We start from the raw sequence: 14,698 nt of genomic DNA, 5'->3' as shown, positions 1-14,698 counted from the left end.
CCAAGAACAAGCAAATATTTACTGGTTTTTATAAGAAAAGAAAAATGTGCAAATTGTATCTGTAAATATCTGAACAGTATCTGTGGGAGGTTGACATAGATAAGACAATTTTAAGCGAATTCACTGAGAAATGAAAAACTTGAAAAATCAAAAACGGTTTTTTTGGTATTTTCATACCAAATACTAAAAATTCAGAAAAGGAAAAAATCTATTTTTCCGACTTTTTGTTCGGAAACCTACTCCATATTCCATCTTTTACTGATTTTGAAAAAATGTAGAAGTTAGGACTTTATGCATAGCATAGGAATCATAAATATAAACCATTACAGATTGAATTTTTACGATTTTTTTTCAATTATAAATAAATTTGTTGATTGCTGGTAAAAGAAAAATATTTTTAAAATATCGACTATTCTTTCTTCGTCCTTCGTGCTTTACTTCTTTTTGCCCTTCTTTTTACCTTTAGGTTTTTCATCAGGATTTTCACCAGTGGCTAAAGCTAACTCTCGTTTTACGGCCAACAGGGCTTGAACTTCTTCGGTAATTTTGGCTTTGTCAGCACCCGATGTCTTTAATTCTCGAACCAAGTTGCCCTATGATAGGAAAAAGGGATTCCATATGAATTGAATGTTTTCTTAAAACAATGGTGACAGGACAATTGCCCCCAGAGAAATGCCCCCAGATAATTGGGTAACTGTCTGGGAGACAATTGTCCTGGGTAAATGTCTGGGAGACAATAGTCCTGGGCAAATGTCTGGGAGACAATTGTCCTAGGGGTAATTGCCAGGTGGCAATTGTCCTGGGGGTAATTGTCCTTGAATCAAACAATCGACCCCAATTCGCTCTCCGCGATGAACATTAATACATGCGCATCTAGAAATAAAAGGTCTGCTAGTTTAGATGACTCATCTTCTATTTATCACACATCCGAATTTGAAAACAAAATTTTAATGTCCGCTATTGAAAGTGTTCGATAGAATATTCTGTATTTTTTAATTCTAAAATCCTAGCTTGCTTTTCATTTAAATAAATAACATGTTGAAATTACAAAATCTCTATAAATACCTGTTTTGTCACTTTTTCTTCAAGTTCTTTAATTTTCGCTGGGTCAGCAGTTACGGCGGGCGTTGACGAAGTCGTAGCAGGCGTTTGTGAGGGCGTTGTCTTTGATTGAGCTGCTTTCTTTGCAGTTTTCTTTTCATTCTGAAGTTAAGTGTGAATCTCATCATATCAAAGCTTGAAATCTTGACTTTCACGATATTCTGTCGGTTATAAACTGTATTATTCTAAACTACATTTAGATTTACTCATCCTTAAAAATTGACGTTCATTGTCTGATCTAAACTTCCAACTATTAAACACTTGATACTCTTAATTCAAATTGAGAAATGTTAGGTCTAGCCCTAAACTTTTGAGTATTAGGTGTTGGAAAATAGATTTACAAAAAGATGCGTTATTTATTTGGTACAACAGAAAGACTCTTTGAAGGACAATTTGATGTCAACAAACTACTTTTAACTACTACTGTACTCTATTTCTAAACCAATAAAAGTTTAACTTCCAAATCGTACATCTGGGTAGGGAGAAGCAGAGTAGATCGAGACAAACGCGTTTAAGGTTTGGAATTGAAATATTTGGCTAACCCATAATCAGTTTTGGGGGAAATTAGTCCCAACCGAAGGTGCCAAGTTAGGTCTAGCCCTAAACTTTTGAGTATTAGGTGTCCGAAAATAGATTTACAAAAAGATGCGTTAATTATTTGGTACAACAGAAGACTCTTTGAAGGAAAATTTAATGTCAAACTAATTTTAACTGCTGTACTCTATCTAACTAACTAGAGCGACCGTAGTGCAGTGTTAGAGCATCAGGCTACGGTTCGCAAGGTTGTGGGTTCAACCCCCAGCCGGGTCATACCAAAGATTTCCAAAATGGTACTTGATGCCTCTCTGCTTGATGCTCAGCAATTAAGTGAATGATCAAGGGTAAGTGGAGCAATCCAGGGAGAAAGAGTGGCGCCCTCCCCTACCTTCGGGTAGATAGCTATCGAAAGAGGAGCCTTCGGGTCGCCTCCGACTGCGGTCGCAGACTTACTTACTTACTATCTAACTAATAATAGGTGGCGAAACGACACATCGTTTTTCATTGGCTAACTGGTTGGATTCATATAAGTAACTGCTTAACTTTTTCCTTCTTTTAATCACTAATAGTAGGGGGCCAAGCCTGAGGTCCCGTAACATCTTTTTTACGACCTAACCATTTTTAGTCTATTCCAAAGAACAGTATATTACAAGATATTTTTGAGAGGGAGGACGCAGATTAGGCCCGGGAAAACTTTTAGGCCATAGGCAAAACTGCAAGGGAAAATAAGGGGTAGGAAAATAGCTGATTTTCGAAAGTCAAAATGGGTCAAAATAAACGAAATTGATTGGTACCATCTGAAAGAGCATGAAATTCTGAGCAAAAAAATGTATTACAACAACTCTCTGACTAAAACACACGATGAAATATAGCCGCTTGAAGTTCAAAAACATACCGACGTCAGTAACGATCAAGACAAGATTTGACGTCAAATCACAATAGAGCTGACAGTTAGTTGATCTTAAAGCAGCTATATTTCTTTGTGTGTTTTAATCAGAGAGTTGTTGTAATACATTTTTTTGCTCAGAATTTCATGATCTATCAGATGGTATCAATCATTTTTGTTTGTTTTGACTTTTGAAAATAAGCTATTTCTCTACTCCTTATTTTCCCTTGCAGTTTTGCCTATGGCGTCACTATTTTGATCACAAAAAGTTTTCCCGGGCCTAATCCGCGTCCTCCCTCTCAAAAATATCTTGTAATATACTGTTCTTTGGAATAAACTAAAAATGGTTAGGTCGTAGAAAAGATGTCACGGAACCCCAGGGTTGGCCCCCTACTATAATACCTAAATTAAGAGCTCAGTTTCAGGTGCTAATCTTAGATTATCAATATTGAATAAGAAGCTAAAACTAAATTAAAAAAGTAAAACTTACTGGTTCCGGTCGTTTGCCGGCAAAACGTTTCTTCATCTCTTCCCCGAAAGCAACTTCCAGTTTCTGGAACAACGGAGCAGGAGTTCCAGAGACGTGTCCCGTCGGTAGTAGTTGAACGAAGTTATCCGGGATAACGAATTTATCATCCGCTAACGCCAGCTGTTGCTGTAAAGTTGAACTGATTGCTGGCATGTAAGGTTTTACGAGGATACACAGTAATGCAGAGACGTTCGTAGCGAGACCAATGACAGTTCCGGCACGCTCTTTTTCGGCGTCCGTACCTTTGACCATGACCCATGGTTTGTTTGCTTGGATGTATTGATTGCCATGGCGAGATATGTTCAAAATGAACTTGAGACCATCACGCAACCTAAAGGAACATTGGAAAAACAAAAGTGAAAAAAAGCTAAGATCGTTGTGAATCGATAGTCTTTCCATCTTTGCAAAAAGTAATAAACTATTCGCTACAAAACTGGGAACTTGACTGTGTGTCAACATTTTCAAAATAGTATGTAGTTTGTTTTGGTTGACAGTTTTAGCGTAAAACATGCTTTTAGATGACTTGAACGACTTGCTGTGACGCCTTGCTGGTTTATCCACCATGGTCAAGTACAAATCAAGTGTGTGAGCTACTATTCCTAATTATTTAGAAGGTGCGTCGGTGTGTGTTGAGTAAAATCGTGCAATTCTTACTTAATACTGTCAAGATGTGTGACATATTCTTGAAGCTCTTTATCAACGTGGGTGATCAATTTGTAGTCCTCTTCGTTCAACTTCAGTTCTGGCATTGTTGAATTGAAACTGTTCTTTAAGAACATCAAAGCTCTGAAAGAACCAAAAAGGAATGAATTAAGGTAAATAGATTAAAACAAAAAATTAAAAAATTCTTGAAACAATTTTTATATTTATCGAAGCTTTTCGGTGTTCATACCATCAGCAGGTTCATAAAAATGATCTAGCTCACAAACTCAGCAAAGTTGAAAATGTTTTAATCCATTATGACATGGCACACTTTGACAATTAAAGTAAATAGGTTAGTTAGTGTGAAAAAAACTAGGCCCGTTGTCACCAAAATTTAAATCATAAATACGGCGAGATGCAGTCACAGAAAAAATAATTTGCCGTAGTTGAAGACTTGTCGTCAATATCTGATAAGAACTGCAGTGAATTCAAAAAATCATTGAAAACTTCCTCCGGATAAATATACCTGTTCACAAAATTCCCGAGATTGTTCAACAACTCAGAATTGTTTTTCGTGATCAAATCTGCCCATTGGAAAGCACTGTCCTGTGAATTGGAAAAAAAAAATAAAAGTAAATACGCCCTTTCATAGTTAGGGCGTGCGTTATGCAACGCTGCACTGAATATTACCAGTATGGATCCTTAAGCAATCAGCCAAGCTAATTGATAACTGAATTGAAGAATAATTTGAAAGAGCAGGGATTTTATACCGGTGGTACTCCAAAAAGCTTTAAATTTTGGAACAGAATCTCTTGCTTCTTTTTTTTTTGAATTTTTGGAATCTACGTAAAATTCCGCATCGATTGGTGTACAGATTAAAGGCGAAGCAAAACTCAGTCCACAGGAGCATCTGAAAGTCAAACTTTCGATAAAGTTTCAAGAGGTTATATTTTCGATTACTGCAAAAGGGTCGGCAGTGAACGTGTTAAACTCATCGGAAGCTCCTGATTTGACCTTCACTTTCATGAATACAGAACGATTTGTATCGTTCAACAAGAATGGAAGAATTTATTAAAGAGTGGTGTCGTGGATTCATTCCTTTTATAAGAGAAAATTACAAATCCCAAATAACTTACCGATGACTCTGGTCGTACAAACAGTAGGTAGAAGCGGAAAATATCAGCCGAGATTCCAGTATCTTTAGCCTGATCACCAAACACACCGACACCACGGCTTTTTGAGAATTTATCTTCCTCGTAATTAAGGTATTCTGTGGCGTTAATATCGTTTAAGAGAACGTAATTATCATTAGCAGCGATAAGGGAGGATGGAAAAACGACAGTGTGAAACGGTACATTATCTTTAGCCATAAATTGCACCAAATTGACCTAAAAGATAAAGATAAGATAACTTTAAAGTCGCACTTTGATAACTGTTGTAGAGAGAAAGAGAAGAGAAGCTGACCCTCCGATATCATCGGACCGGGCCCTATCCCGGGATAGTTTCCTACCCCTAGATAGGGAAATCGCAGCGCTTACCAGACATTGTACTCTGTGCTCGCGACACATCAGAGCCGCGCTGTATCGATTATGATACTCGGGCAGTACGGGAGAACCTTGCGTTCTCGCAGGTACTGAACATATAAAATATGGAAAATTAAAAAAAAACAAGCAACATGCTGAATGGACCTACCTAATGATTAACATCAGATGAAAATAAGAAAAAAGTGACAATAATTGTACAAAAATTTAGAATGGGAAAATAAAGCTTGTGTGTTGAATAATGTAAAATGGTAAAAAGGAATTATCCCAAATACGAAAATCACTTAAACCATTCAGGCCCAAAAAACCTTTTAAGCTGTTTTTGGCCCAAATTTGCCCAAATATATTTTTTTTCGAAAATCGGGCTCCGTCACATTTTAGGGCATTGCTATTTTGCATCATTGTGCAAAAAATCAGAAAAAAATAATGAGTCAACTTTGAGAAAAGCTATATTTTCTTATTTGGTTAAAGGGAATTTCCCCAAAATACGAAAATCCATCTTTTAAGGCGAATAAGAATTTTCCTGGAAAAACCACTTCAGCCATTTTTTAGAGAATCTTGCCCTCCATCATTGTACAAAAAATCAGAAAAAAGTAATGACAGGATTTTGCACAAAGTCCAAAAAACCCTATTTTTAGGCAGTTTTTGGCCCAAATTTGCCCAAATATATTTTTTTTCGAAAATCGGGCTCCGACACATTTTAGACATTGCCATTTTGCATCATTGTGTAAAAAATCAGAAAAAACTAATGAGCCAATCCTGAGAAAAGCTGGTAACAGACGGACGGACGGACGAACGGAAGAACGGACATGGGTTAATTTATAGAACCTCCACCGGGGTACCCGGAGGTAGGTCCAATCATTCTTGGATTGTCAAAGAAACCTGCCAGATTTGGATCGCCTTGAAACTATCAAATCCCCCAGAAGGGTTGCTAATTTTGCAAATACCACTCTGTGGAATGATAGTCTTCATCGTTTTGACCAGTTTGAGTTGAAACCAAAAGGATTTCAATAAAAAACAGTTAACTCTCGCTAATTCGATCTCGAGCAGGTAGTCTAATTGTTCGAATTGTATAAGGGATTCGAATTGTAGAGAATATTTTAAAAGGGTTTCGAAATTAAAAAAAAAATCAAGTACTAGAAATTGAGTCGTTGAAGTCGTTTGTATGATAACTATCGAAGCTATTCTAAATCAATGATCAACATGCCGTATCTTTTGCAGCCTCTTTTTCATAAAATTTTTTTTCCTTCGACAAGTACCTGTTCAGGGTTCTTCCACCATTTCTCCCACTCATCTGTGTAATTAGCCGAGATGGATAAATATCTAAGAAGAACAAAATTTAAATAAGGTAGAGTACTTTTCAATGGCGAAAAACGATTTAAAGGTTACCATACAACTTACTTATAACTTATGCTTACAAAACTATGCAAAAGGCCACTTTCGTTACCTCTGCCTTATCAGCATAAAAGGCGCGCCTGCTTTGTATGTCATACGAAACAAATGTCTAGCCTCATAAATATATATAAATAATTATTTGGCTTATTAAGAAAGAAGCAGTCGATAAAAGAAGAAATTTAAAAATTTATTTGACGTAAATAATTACTTCACAGTAATACAAATTTTTCTATCACCCGATAAATTTATTCAAAATCAAATCCAAAAAACCAGAAGAAATTTTCTTACCCGATAGGGGCATCGAACCAAACATAGAACACTTTATCAGTGTATCCTTCTAGTGGAACTTGTGTTCCCCATTTCAAATCTCGTGTAATACAACGGGGTTTCAAGCCTTCCACCACCCAACTTTTAGTGATCTGGCGCGCGTTTGGTGTCCAATTATCTAAAAGAAACAACGCAGGGAAAAAATGGTAACTCTCTCTAATTCGATCTTCAAAGGACTAATAAATATCTTCGAATTGAGGAAACATTCGAATTACAGAGGAAGTATAACCCTACTTCTCATCTAAGGGGGGGGTTCTTTTAGTTTGAATTACTAGTCCAGGCAATATGGGGCATGAGGTACCACCTTGACGGCGAAAAAGGTTTGAAACTGTTTTTGGGTTCAAACACATCTATATTTTGAGAATCGCGATGGTTTTCAGGCTAACCAGGGGGCAATAACTTTTCAGAGGGGGTGTTTCGAGGGTACGTGGCAATCGTTTTTGGAGCCGATTTGCCTGGGGTAGGGTACTGCATTTCAAGATATCTCATGAACTACATATCAAAACCTATTAAAACTTTGCAGGGTTTTAGATAAAGCATCAAAGATTGTGTGTGGGATGGGATGGTAGCACGAATAATGTGTATTTTACAGACCCGAATATCAAAATTTTGTGAAAAAATCTAATTAAAAAAAAAAATAAAACTTTTCAATTTCACACAGGGCCAAATTCTTCCATGAAATAGATGTTAATGCCTTCATTGCTCGTAGTCGGTATAGTTGTAGCATTGTGGAAAGTTTTATTGATTTTAGACGACTATTTTTTGATTTACAGTCCATTTATTTTGAAAAATTCGGTCAAAACTGCCCCAAAATACAAGAAAAAATTTTGACGCTCTTCTTTATAGCTCAGCAAAAGGCCAAGTAAACCTCATTAAAACTTCACAGATGTTAGTTTTTAAGGCCAGGAACATTCAAGTGAAGTTTCGAGATGGTGGGAAAAAAATGTGTATTTTACAGACCAGAATATTTCGAATTTTTCATAAAAATTTAGATCTCCCTTTAGTTTTGACACCTCAACGTTGTCTGAGACTCATATTTTCAACCAATTGAAGCATTTATGTTGATAATATCTATGGCTATATATACATTCTTAGTTTAGAAGTCAGACTTAACAGTTGTTAAGTGCCTTTGGTATTTTACAGACCACTTTTCTGGCTACTTTTGATTTAAATAAAATTGACTCAATTTGAAACATCTCACTTGTCATCAAGTCATGTAAATCAAAGTTGAAATGATTTTAAAATTTTCATAATGTGTCGAAAATGCGTTCCTGCTCAATTTAAATCAGATGATGAGACGATTAGATGGAAAATGTAATTTACAGACCAGATATATAAAGCGTTGCACGAAATCCCGCTACGTTGACTTGTGGAAGCAGACAAACAAATATATCCCTTAAACATTTTATTTATCTGATTGGTATTTTACAGACTAAGCCTTCCCTTTTTTGAGTATATCTATATAAAAGTAGCTGAAAATGAATACATTTAAAGCAAAGATTTATTATACACTGGATAAACGACTCATAAAACGATGGAGAGCAATCATTGTATTTTTATTGTTTCAGAAAACAATTGATGTTCAAGCTTTGTCCGCAAAGGACAACTGTCATGGTGGCTCGAAGATGTCTGATTTTAAAAACTGTTTATCAGTCTTATTTTAAAAAAGTTCTCTAGCTCTTTCTTTTTGTACATTTGCAGAAAAAAAGTTGTTGAAAGTAAGGCTAACATACCAAGCTGGATACATTTGTGAAATCTGGTGTGAGAAAATCATCATCAGACAAGAAATTCAGACAAAATGCTTATAGTGACACGAAATTTTCAATTGGAAATATCTTTCCAAGACTGTCCCCAGAAGAGCTGAAATTAGCATACATAAGACTTGAGTGTCTTGGCTCCACTGTGGTATGAAAATCCTTTGGAGGCACGTGGTGGCAAGGTAGTTTTTATGAGGTTGAAGTTTGAAAATTTCCGGTGTCAACATTCAATTTCTTAAACACAACACGTCTTTTGCATCTTTCTCACAGCTTGAAACGTCACAACGACTTATAATTATCAATTAAGTGGAAGAATCTGACTCTCACAGAAAAGTTTTAAGTCTCTTTTGGGAATTGGATGAGTGGTTTTCGATAAGAAATGCAATAAAAATCCTTCGAAAAAACATTTAATGAGGGAAGGAGAGTGAACAATAATATCATTACTGCGGACATAGCTAGTACACGAGAAATCGGCAAAAATCTGTTACTTGTATATCCAGTGTATAATAAATCCTTGTTTAAAGTATTATGCTGCACTATCAAACAAGACTGACACAGTTGACCTGTGTTTACATTGTAGTGGAAAAGTCTTAATAACGACTCAAACGTTAAAGGTTTTATTTTTACACAAGTGTTCCCATTTCATATCAGACACATATTTCATAACGGGACAGTGTCTGCCTGTTGTTCTATTATGCTGATATAAGTAAACAATGTTTTTCTATTCCTCTTTCTGACCAATCTTGCTCCAGATACGTGTCAATCCAATGGGAGAAAGCTTGTGAATTAAAATTGATGAGTAAGTAAACGATATCACTCTAATTTAAAAAGAAAACCTTTAAGTTTAATAATCTTGATAACTATTAAGCTTGTATTAGTACTAGTAGGACAGCCTAGATTAGTAGGATACATGCAACATTCAAGGTGGCGTACAGTACCTAATCTTAATTACAGATCAAAGCCATCAGTATTTCTAGGCTTTAAAACGTTTTCCTAGTTCTAAAGTAATACAGTTTTTCGTCGATATCTTTAAGACACTACTAATGAAGATTTTGCTGTATCAAATTAAAGAGAGTATGGTGGTATCCGTAACCCAGAAAGATCAGTAAAATTTTTACTTGGGGCCTTATACTACATCAGATATAATTTTTTTTTTTGCATTTATCGGTTATCTCCGAACAGACCCTGGTTGATCCACTAAGTTGTACGAGAGATCACATTCGCAACATCACTTTAGATTAGAGGGTTGAAACGGCGATCTGATATGAGAGATTTACATGGGAACTTGTCTAAAAAACCTTTTTTTGTGCTGGTTTTTAAAAGGTTTTCAATTTTTAGCATAAAAATCTAAAGAAGAAAGTAGCTCCAGTCTACGCTAGGTTATGCGGTTGATTCTCACTCAGGTCTTTTTATTCGAATCAATTTAACCAGGACGGGATGGGATGTTGCTTACGCTAAACTGTGTAATGGCTACCTCCAACTTTTATACGACCACCTTAGACCTACATTGCTGAATCACATTTACTGATGACTACTATGCATCTGATCGCCGAACTCCTTGAGACAACGTTGAGATGTGCTTTTTTCTAAAACATTATCTTCCCAGGCGAGCGATGAGGAGAATTCGGTAGTAGCGGTCAAGGCGCTAACCTGTACTATGACTCACCCCTACACACCAAACCAACTGAGCAAACAACGACTAAGCTAACCATAGCCACCAAGTCTTAAAATACCCCTTAAAAGCAAGAGATAGTCAATCCCATTGGATACTTTTCTTAACCTTATTCCCACAGATTCAATGGGTCGTTGAGACAGGGATCTTCTAATGATCAAATCTAAAATGATATTCAATTTTGGTTCTTTAAAACCATTCAACTTGCATTGAAGACGATTGTCTCTTGTTTCCCTGTAAAAATAATAGCGAGTACCAACATTGATACAATCAAGGTCGTAATATTTGAGAAAAAAGGGAAATCCACCGGGAAGTTTTTAAAACCACAATCGATTTGTAAGTGCTCTAAAGTACGTTCGAAAGGTAGAGCTTTAACTCTGAGTTTTAACGCTAGACTTAAGACTTAGGAGGACCTTAGGATCTGAGGATTTAAAAGTTCAAAAATAGTCTAACAAGGCTCAGAATATAGCCTGGAAGTCTGCCAGCCCCTCCCAAATTGAAATATTCGATTAAATTAAAGAGATAGCCCAAAATCGACTTTCTCGCCTGAACTTTAAATCTTGAAAAACGTTAAAATAAACGGAATTCTCATTATATTTCAACCATGATTGTAGCGCAACATTATTCTTGGTAAGTTTAAACTTAAGATTGTATTTCTTAAAGAAATAAAAGAAATAGCAGATGTTTTAGATGATTCACGTGCACGGTAGAAATATTGACATAATGAGACCAGCACGAAGGATCGCCGTAGGTCTTTTGAATCGAACAAAGGTTACTGAAAATTTACAAAATTGGGTGAATAATGATATTATTGGTCATATCTATCCTACAGTGTGTCCGGAGGACATAGTAGAATAACAAATCCTCAACTTCCTCAGTTTTCTATTAGAAAAATCCGTTGAAGCAACAGATCCTGAGGATTTTTTTTGTACCAATCTGTTCCCCTTTTTTCCGGATATACTCTACTGTTTGTTTTTTACATTATTTTTGGCATATGTTTTGTAATAGTGAAAAACACCTCAAAGAATCAAGATTAAGATCCAGATAGCGAAGTTTCGAGATGACGAGTGTTAGAGATAGCGAGCACTTTTAGCCTAAATTTGCTTGCCAAAAATATAAAGTGCTTTATGTGACGAGCATCAACTGCTCGGGATATGTATTTTTGGTAAGCTTGATGAAGTCAAATGTATGCTTACGATTATCATTTAACTATTTAAAGTTTTATTGATGGAAAATGCCTTATATTTTCTGGCCTGTAAATTATTACATTTTCCCAATTTCATCTAATTAAAAATAAGCAGAAACGCATTTTCAACACATGACAATTTTAAAAGCGTTTCAACTTTGATTTACATGACTTGATGACAAGTGAGATATTTCAAATTGAGTCAATTTTATTTAAATCAAAAGTAGCCAGAAAAGTGGTCTGTAAAATACCAAAGGCACTTAACAACTGTTAAGTCAGACTTCTAAACTAAGAATGTATATAAAGTTATAAATATTATCAACAAAAATGCTTCAATTGATTGAAAATATGAGTCTCAAACAACGTTTGAGGTGTCAAAACTAAAGAGAGATCTTAATTTTTATGAAAAATTCGCAATATTCTGGTCTGTAAAATACACATTTTTCACCCACCATCTCGAAACTTTACTTGAATGTTCCTGGCCTTAAAAACTAACATCTGTGAAATTTTAATGAGGTATACTTGGCCTTTTGCTGAGCTATAAAGAAAAACGTTAAAATTTTTCCTTGTATTTTGGGGCAGTTTTGACCGAATTTTTCAAAATAAATGGACTGTAAATCAAAATATAGTCGTCTAAAATTAATAAAACTTTCCACAATGCTACAACTATACCGACTACGACAGGGGGGGGTCAGTGTACTAGAAGGCGGCATGTATGTGTACTACAAGGTATTTTTCAAAACTTGACACCCACCCACCCCTGAAGTACACCATACTACATGGAAAAATCCCAAAACCACCCCATACCCCCTATTTACTACCCAGGTAGTACCTGGTAAAAAACCAAAACCACCCCATACCCCCCATTTACTACCAGGTACTACCTTGAAAAATCCGGAAAATAGAGAAACTTTTTTCCGAAAATCAGAAAATCGGGTAAACATCTTTCCAAAAATCGGGAAATCGGGAAAACTTTTTTTCGGAAAATCAGGAAATCGGGAAAATTTTTCTCAAAAATCCAAAATGGGTGAGAAATCAAACTTCTCAAAAATTACGTGAGACCATGTAGAAATGCATGAGTCTCACACCCAATGCGTGAGAGTTGGCACCTCTAATGTACGAATGGGGAATGTTTGAATTCAAATGTTCGAATGTTTACATTGACTCGATAAACCTTCATTTCAGTGGGATCTGGTAGGATTTCAATTCATTCCAAGAAGTTTGGAAGAATGATCTTGGACAAACTTGGCTTGATCAATTTATAATAGAAAAACTTTACATTTCTATTTTAGCAGATAATTTCTTAACCTTTTTGTTTCCACACTGTTAACATCGATTTTGGACCCAACACCCCTATTTTGGTACACAGGTAGTAAAAATCAAAATCGATTTTGGACCCAACACCCCTATTTTGGTACACAGGTAGTAAAAATCAAATTCAATTTTGGACCCAACACCCCTATTTTGGTACACAGGTAGTAAAAATCAAAATCGAGTTTGGACCCAACACCCCAATTATAGTACACAGGTAGTACATGACAAATTTTTTTCTCAAACACCCACCCACCCCAGGATACATGCCACCTTCTGGTACACTGACCCCCCCCTGACTACGAGCAATGAAGGCATTAACATCTATTTCATGGAAGAATTTGGCCCTGTGTGAAATTGAAAAGTTTTATTTTTTTTTTAAATTAGATTTTTTCACAAAATTTTGATATTCGGGTCTGTAAAATACACATTATTCGTGCTACCATCTTGAAATTTTTCACACACAATCTTTGATGCTTTATCTAAAACCCTGCAAAGTTTTAATAGGTTTTGATATGTAGTTCGTGAGATATCTTGAAATGCAGTACCCTACCCCAGGCAAATCGGCTCCAAAAACGATTGCCACGTACTCTCGAAACACCCCCTCTGAAAAGTTATTGCCCCCCTGGTTAGCCTGAAAACCATCGCGATTCTCAAAATATAGATGTGTTTGAACCCAAAAACAGTTTCAAACCTTTTTCGCCGTCAAGGTGGTACCTCATGCCCCATTTTGCCTGGACTATACAGAAAGATTCGGTTTTATAGAGGTTCGAAATAGAGCGTTGACTGTATGTAAAAGCTCTCTCGTATATTGGTCTAAAAGAAGCATCAAGGAGATACAAAAAAACACAGGTTAATGATATACACTATTGAGGAGAATGAGAGAAATTGTCGTAAAAGGCGTCACAAAATATAAGATGAAGTTCACATATTTTTTGTAATCGCACTTTTGCATTATGTGAGCTCTATTGCTTATAACTGTGGAGTCTCCTAGTAAATATTAATACAATAATAACCGGTTAGTGAGGGCTGAAAAAACCGGTTCATTTTCCTTTGATAAAGTGACGTCACAATGAACTTTCCTAACGACGGGCAACTCTGGGCAGTGTAGACCCGTCGTCATGCGAAAAGAACCAATTGCATTGCGCAAAAAGCCGTGTAGCCCGCTTTGAAAAAGTAACCGGTTAACAAGTACTGGTAAATTATTTATAAAGATCTCATCTAACTTACCTTTCCCACCCGTTTCAGATTTTTTCAACCAATTCTTCAAACTTGACTCCACCTGTTTTTGTAGAAAAATAGTTAGAATCGGATTCAATAATCAACCTATCGCACACTCAGGATATTGAAATTAATGGATTATAATCTTTCAAAGAAATATTGACTTATCAAGCACAACACAACATGTCTATGGCAGGCTCAGGTCATATTCAGCGACCATCTTTGCTACGGCCGAGCTCTTCGGGGGGACATAATGGTAGAGTCGCACCTCAAAATAAAGTTTCTGATTTTGGAAATGTACCTTAAAATGATCCTCAACTAATGGAGGAGATTCTCCGACAACAGACAGTACCGAGTTTATGTATCGGAAGATATCGAGGGCGACGGTAAGTGAAATCGATACAAAACAAAGTCGATAGTTGATGTACGGCTCTGTATCGCCTTTTCTCACCTAAACAGACGACGGTATTTTGGTGTTTTTACCGTTGTCGAGCAAAGTGGATGGTGATTTTGGAGACATGTCAACTTTGCTTTATACCGTCCCCCTTGATTTAACTCAAATACATAAACTCGCCAATAGCAACGTTTTGGGG

General features: G+C 36.1%; 1 protein-coding gene across 1 annotated transcript in view; it reads right to left on the bottom strand.

Annotated features, from left to right (window-relative positions):
• Window positions 1–330: 330 nt before the first annotated feature.
• The window catches only part of LOC136815742 (methionine--tRNA ligase, cytoplasmic-like), a 45,854-nt gene continuing 31,486 nt past the window's right edge, over window positions 331–14,698 (bottom strand). The window contains exons 18-26 of the mRNA XM_067072192.1: window positions 14,115–14,166; window positions 6,920–7,076; window positions 6,496–6,559; window positions 4,832–5,083; window positions 4,222–4,301; window positions 3,708–3,839; window positions 3,015–3,384; window positions 1,066–1,203; window positions 331–593 (exon numbers count right to left, since the gene is read on the bottom strand). Of these exons, the coding sequence (XP_066928293.1) occupies window positions 435–593; window positions 1,066–1,203; window positions 3,015–3,384; window positions 3,708–3,839; window positions 4,222–4,301; window positions 4,832–5,083; window positions 6,496–6,559; window positions 6,920–7,076; window positions 14,115–14,166 (1,404 nt within the window). The 3' untranslated portion in view covers window positions 331–434. The remainder of the gene's footprint in view (window positions 594–1,065; window positions 1,204–3,014; window positions 3,385–3,707; window positions 3,840–4,221; window positions 4,302–4,831; window positions 5,084–6,495; window positions 6,560–6,919; window positions 7,077–14,114; window positions 14,167–14,698) is intronic.

The sequence above is a fragment of the Clytia hemisphaerica genome, unplaced genomic scaffold, assembly GCF_902728285.1.
Source record: "Clytia hemisphaerica strain Z4C2 unplaced genomic scaffold, Clytia hemisphaerica genome assembly, whole genome shotgun sequence".
NCBI classification, from domain to species: domain Eukaryota; kingdom Metazoa; phylum Cnidaria; class Hydrozoa; order Leptothecata; family Clytiidae; genus Clytia; species Clytia hemisphaerica.
Note: the sequence above shows the minus strand (reverse complement) of the source record. Positions and strands in the feature narration are given on the sequence as shown.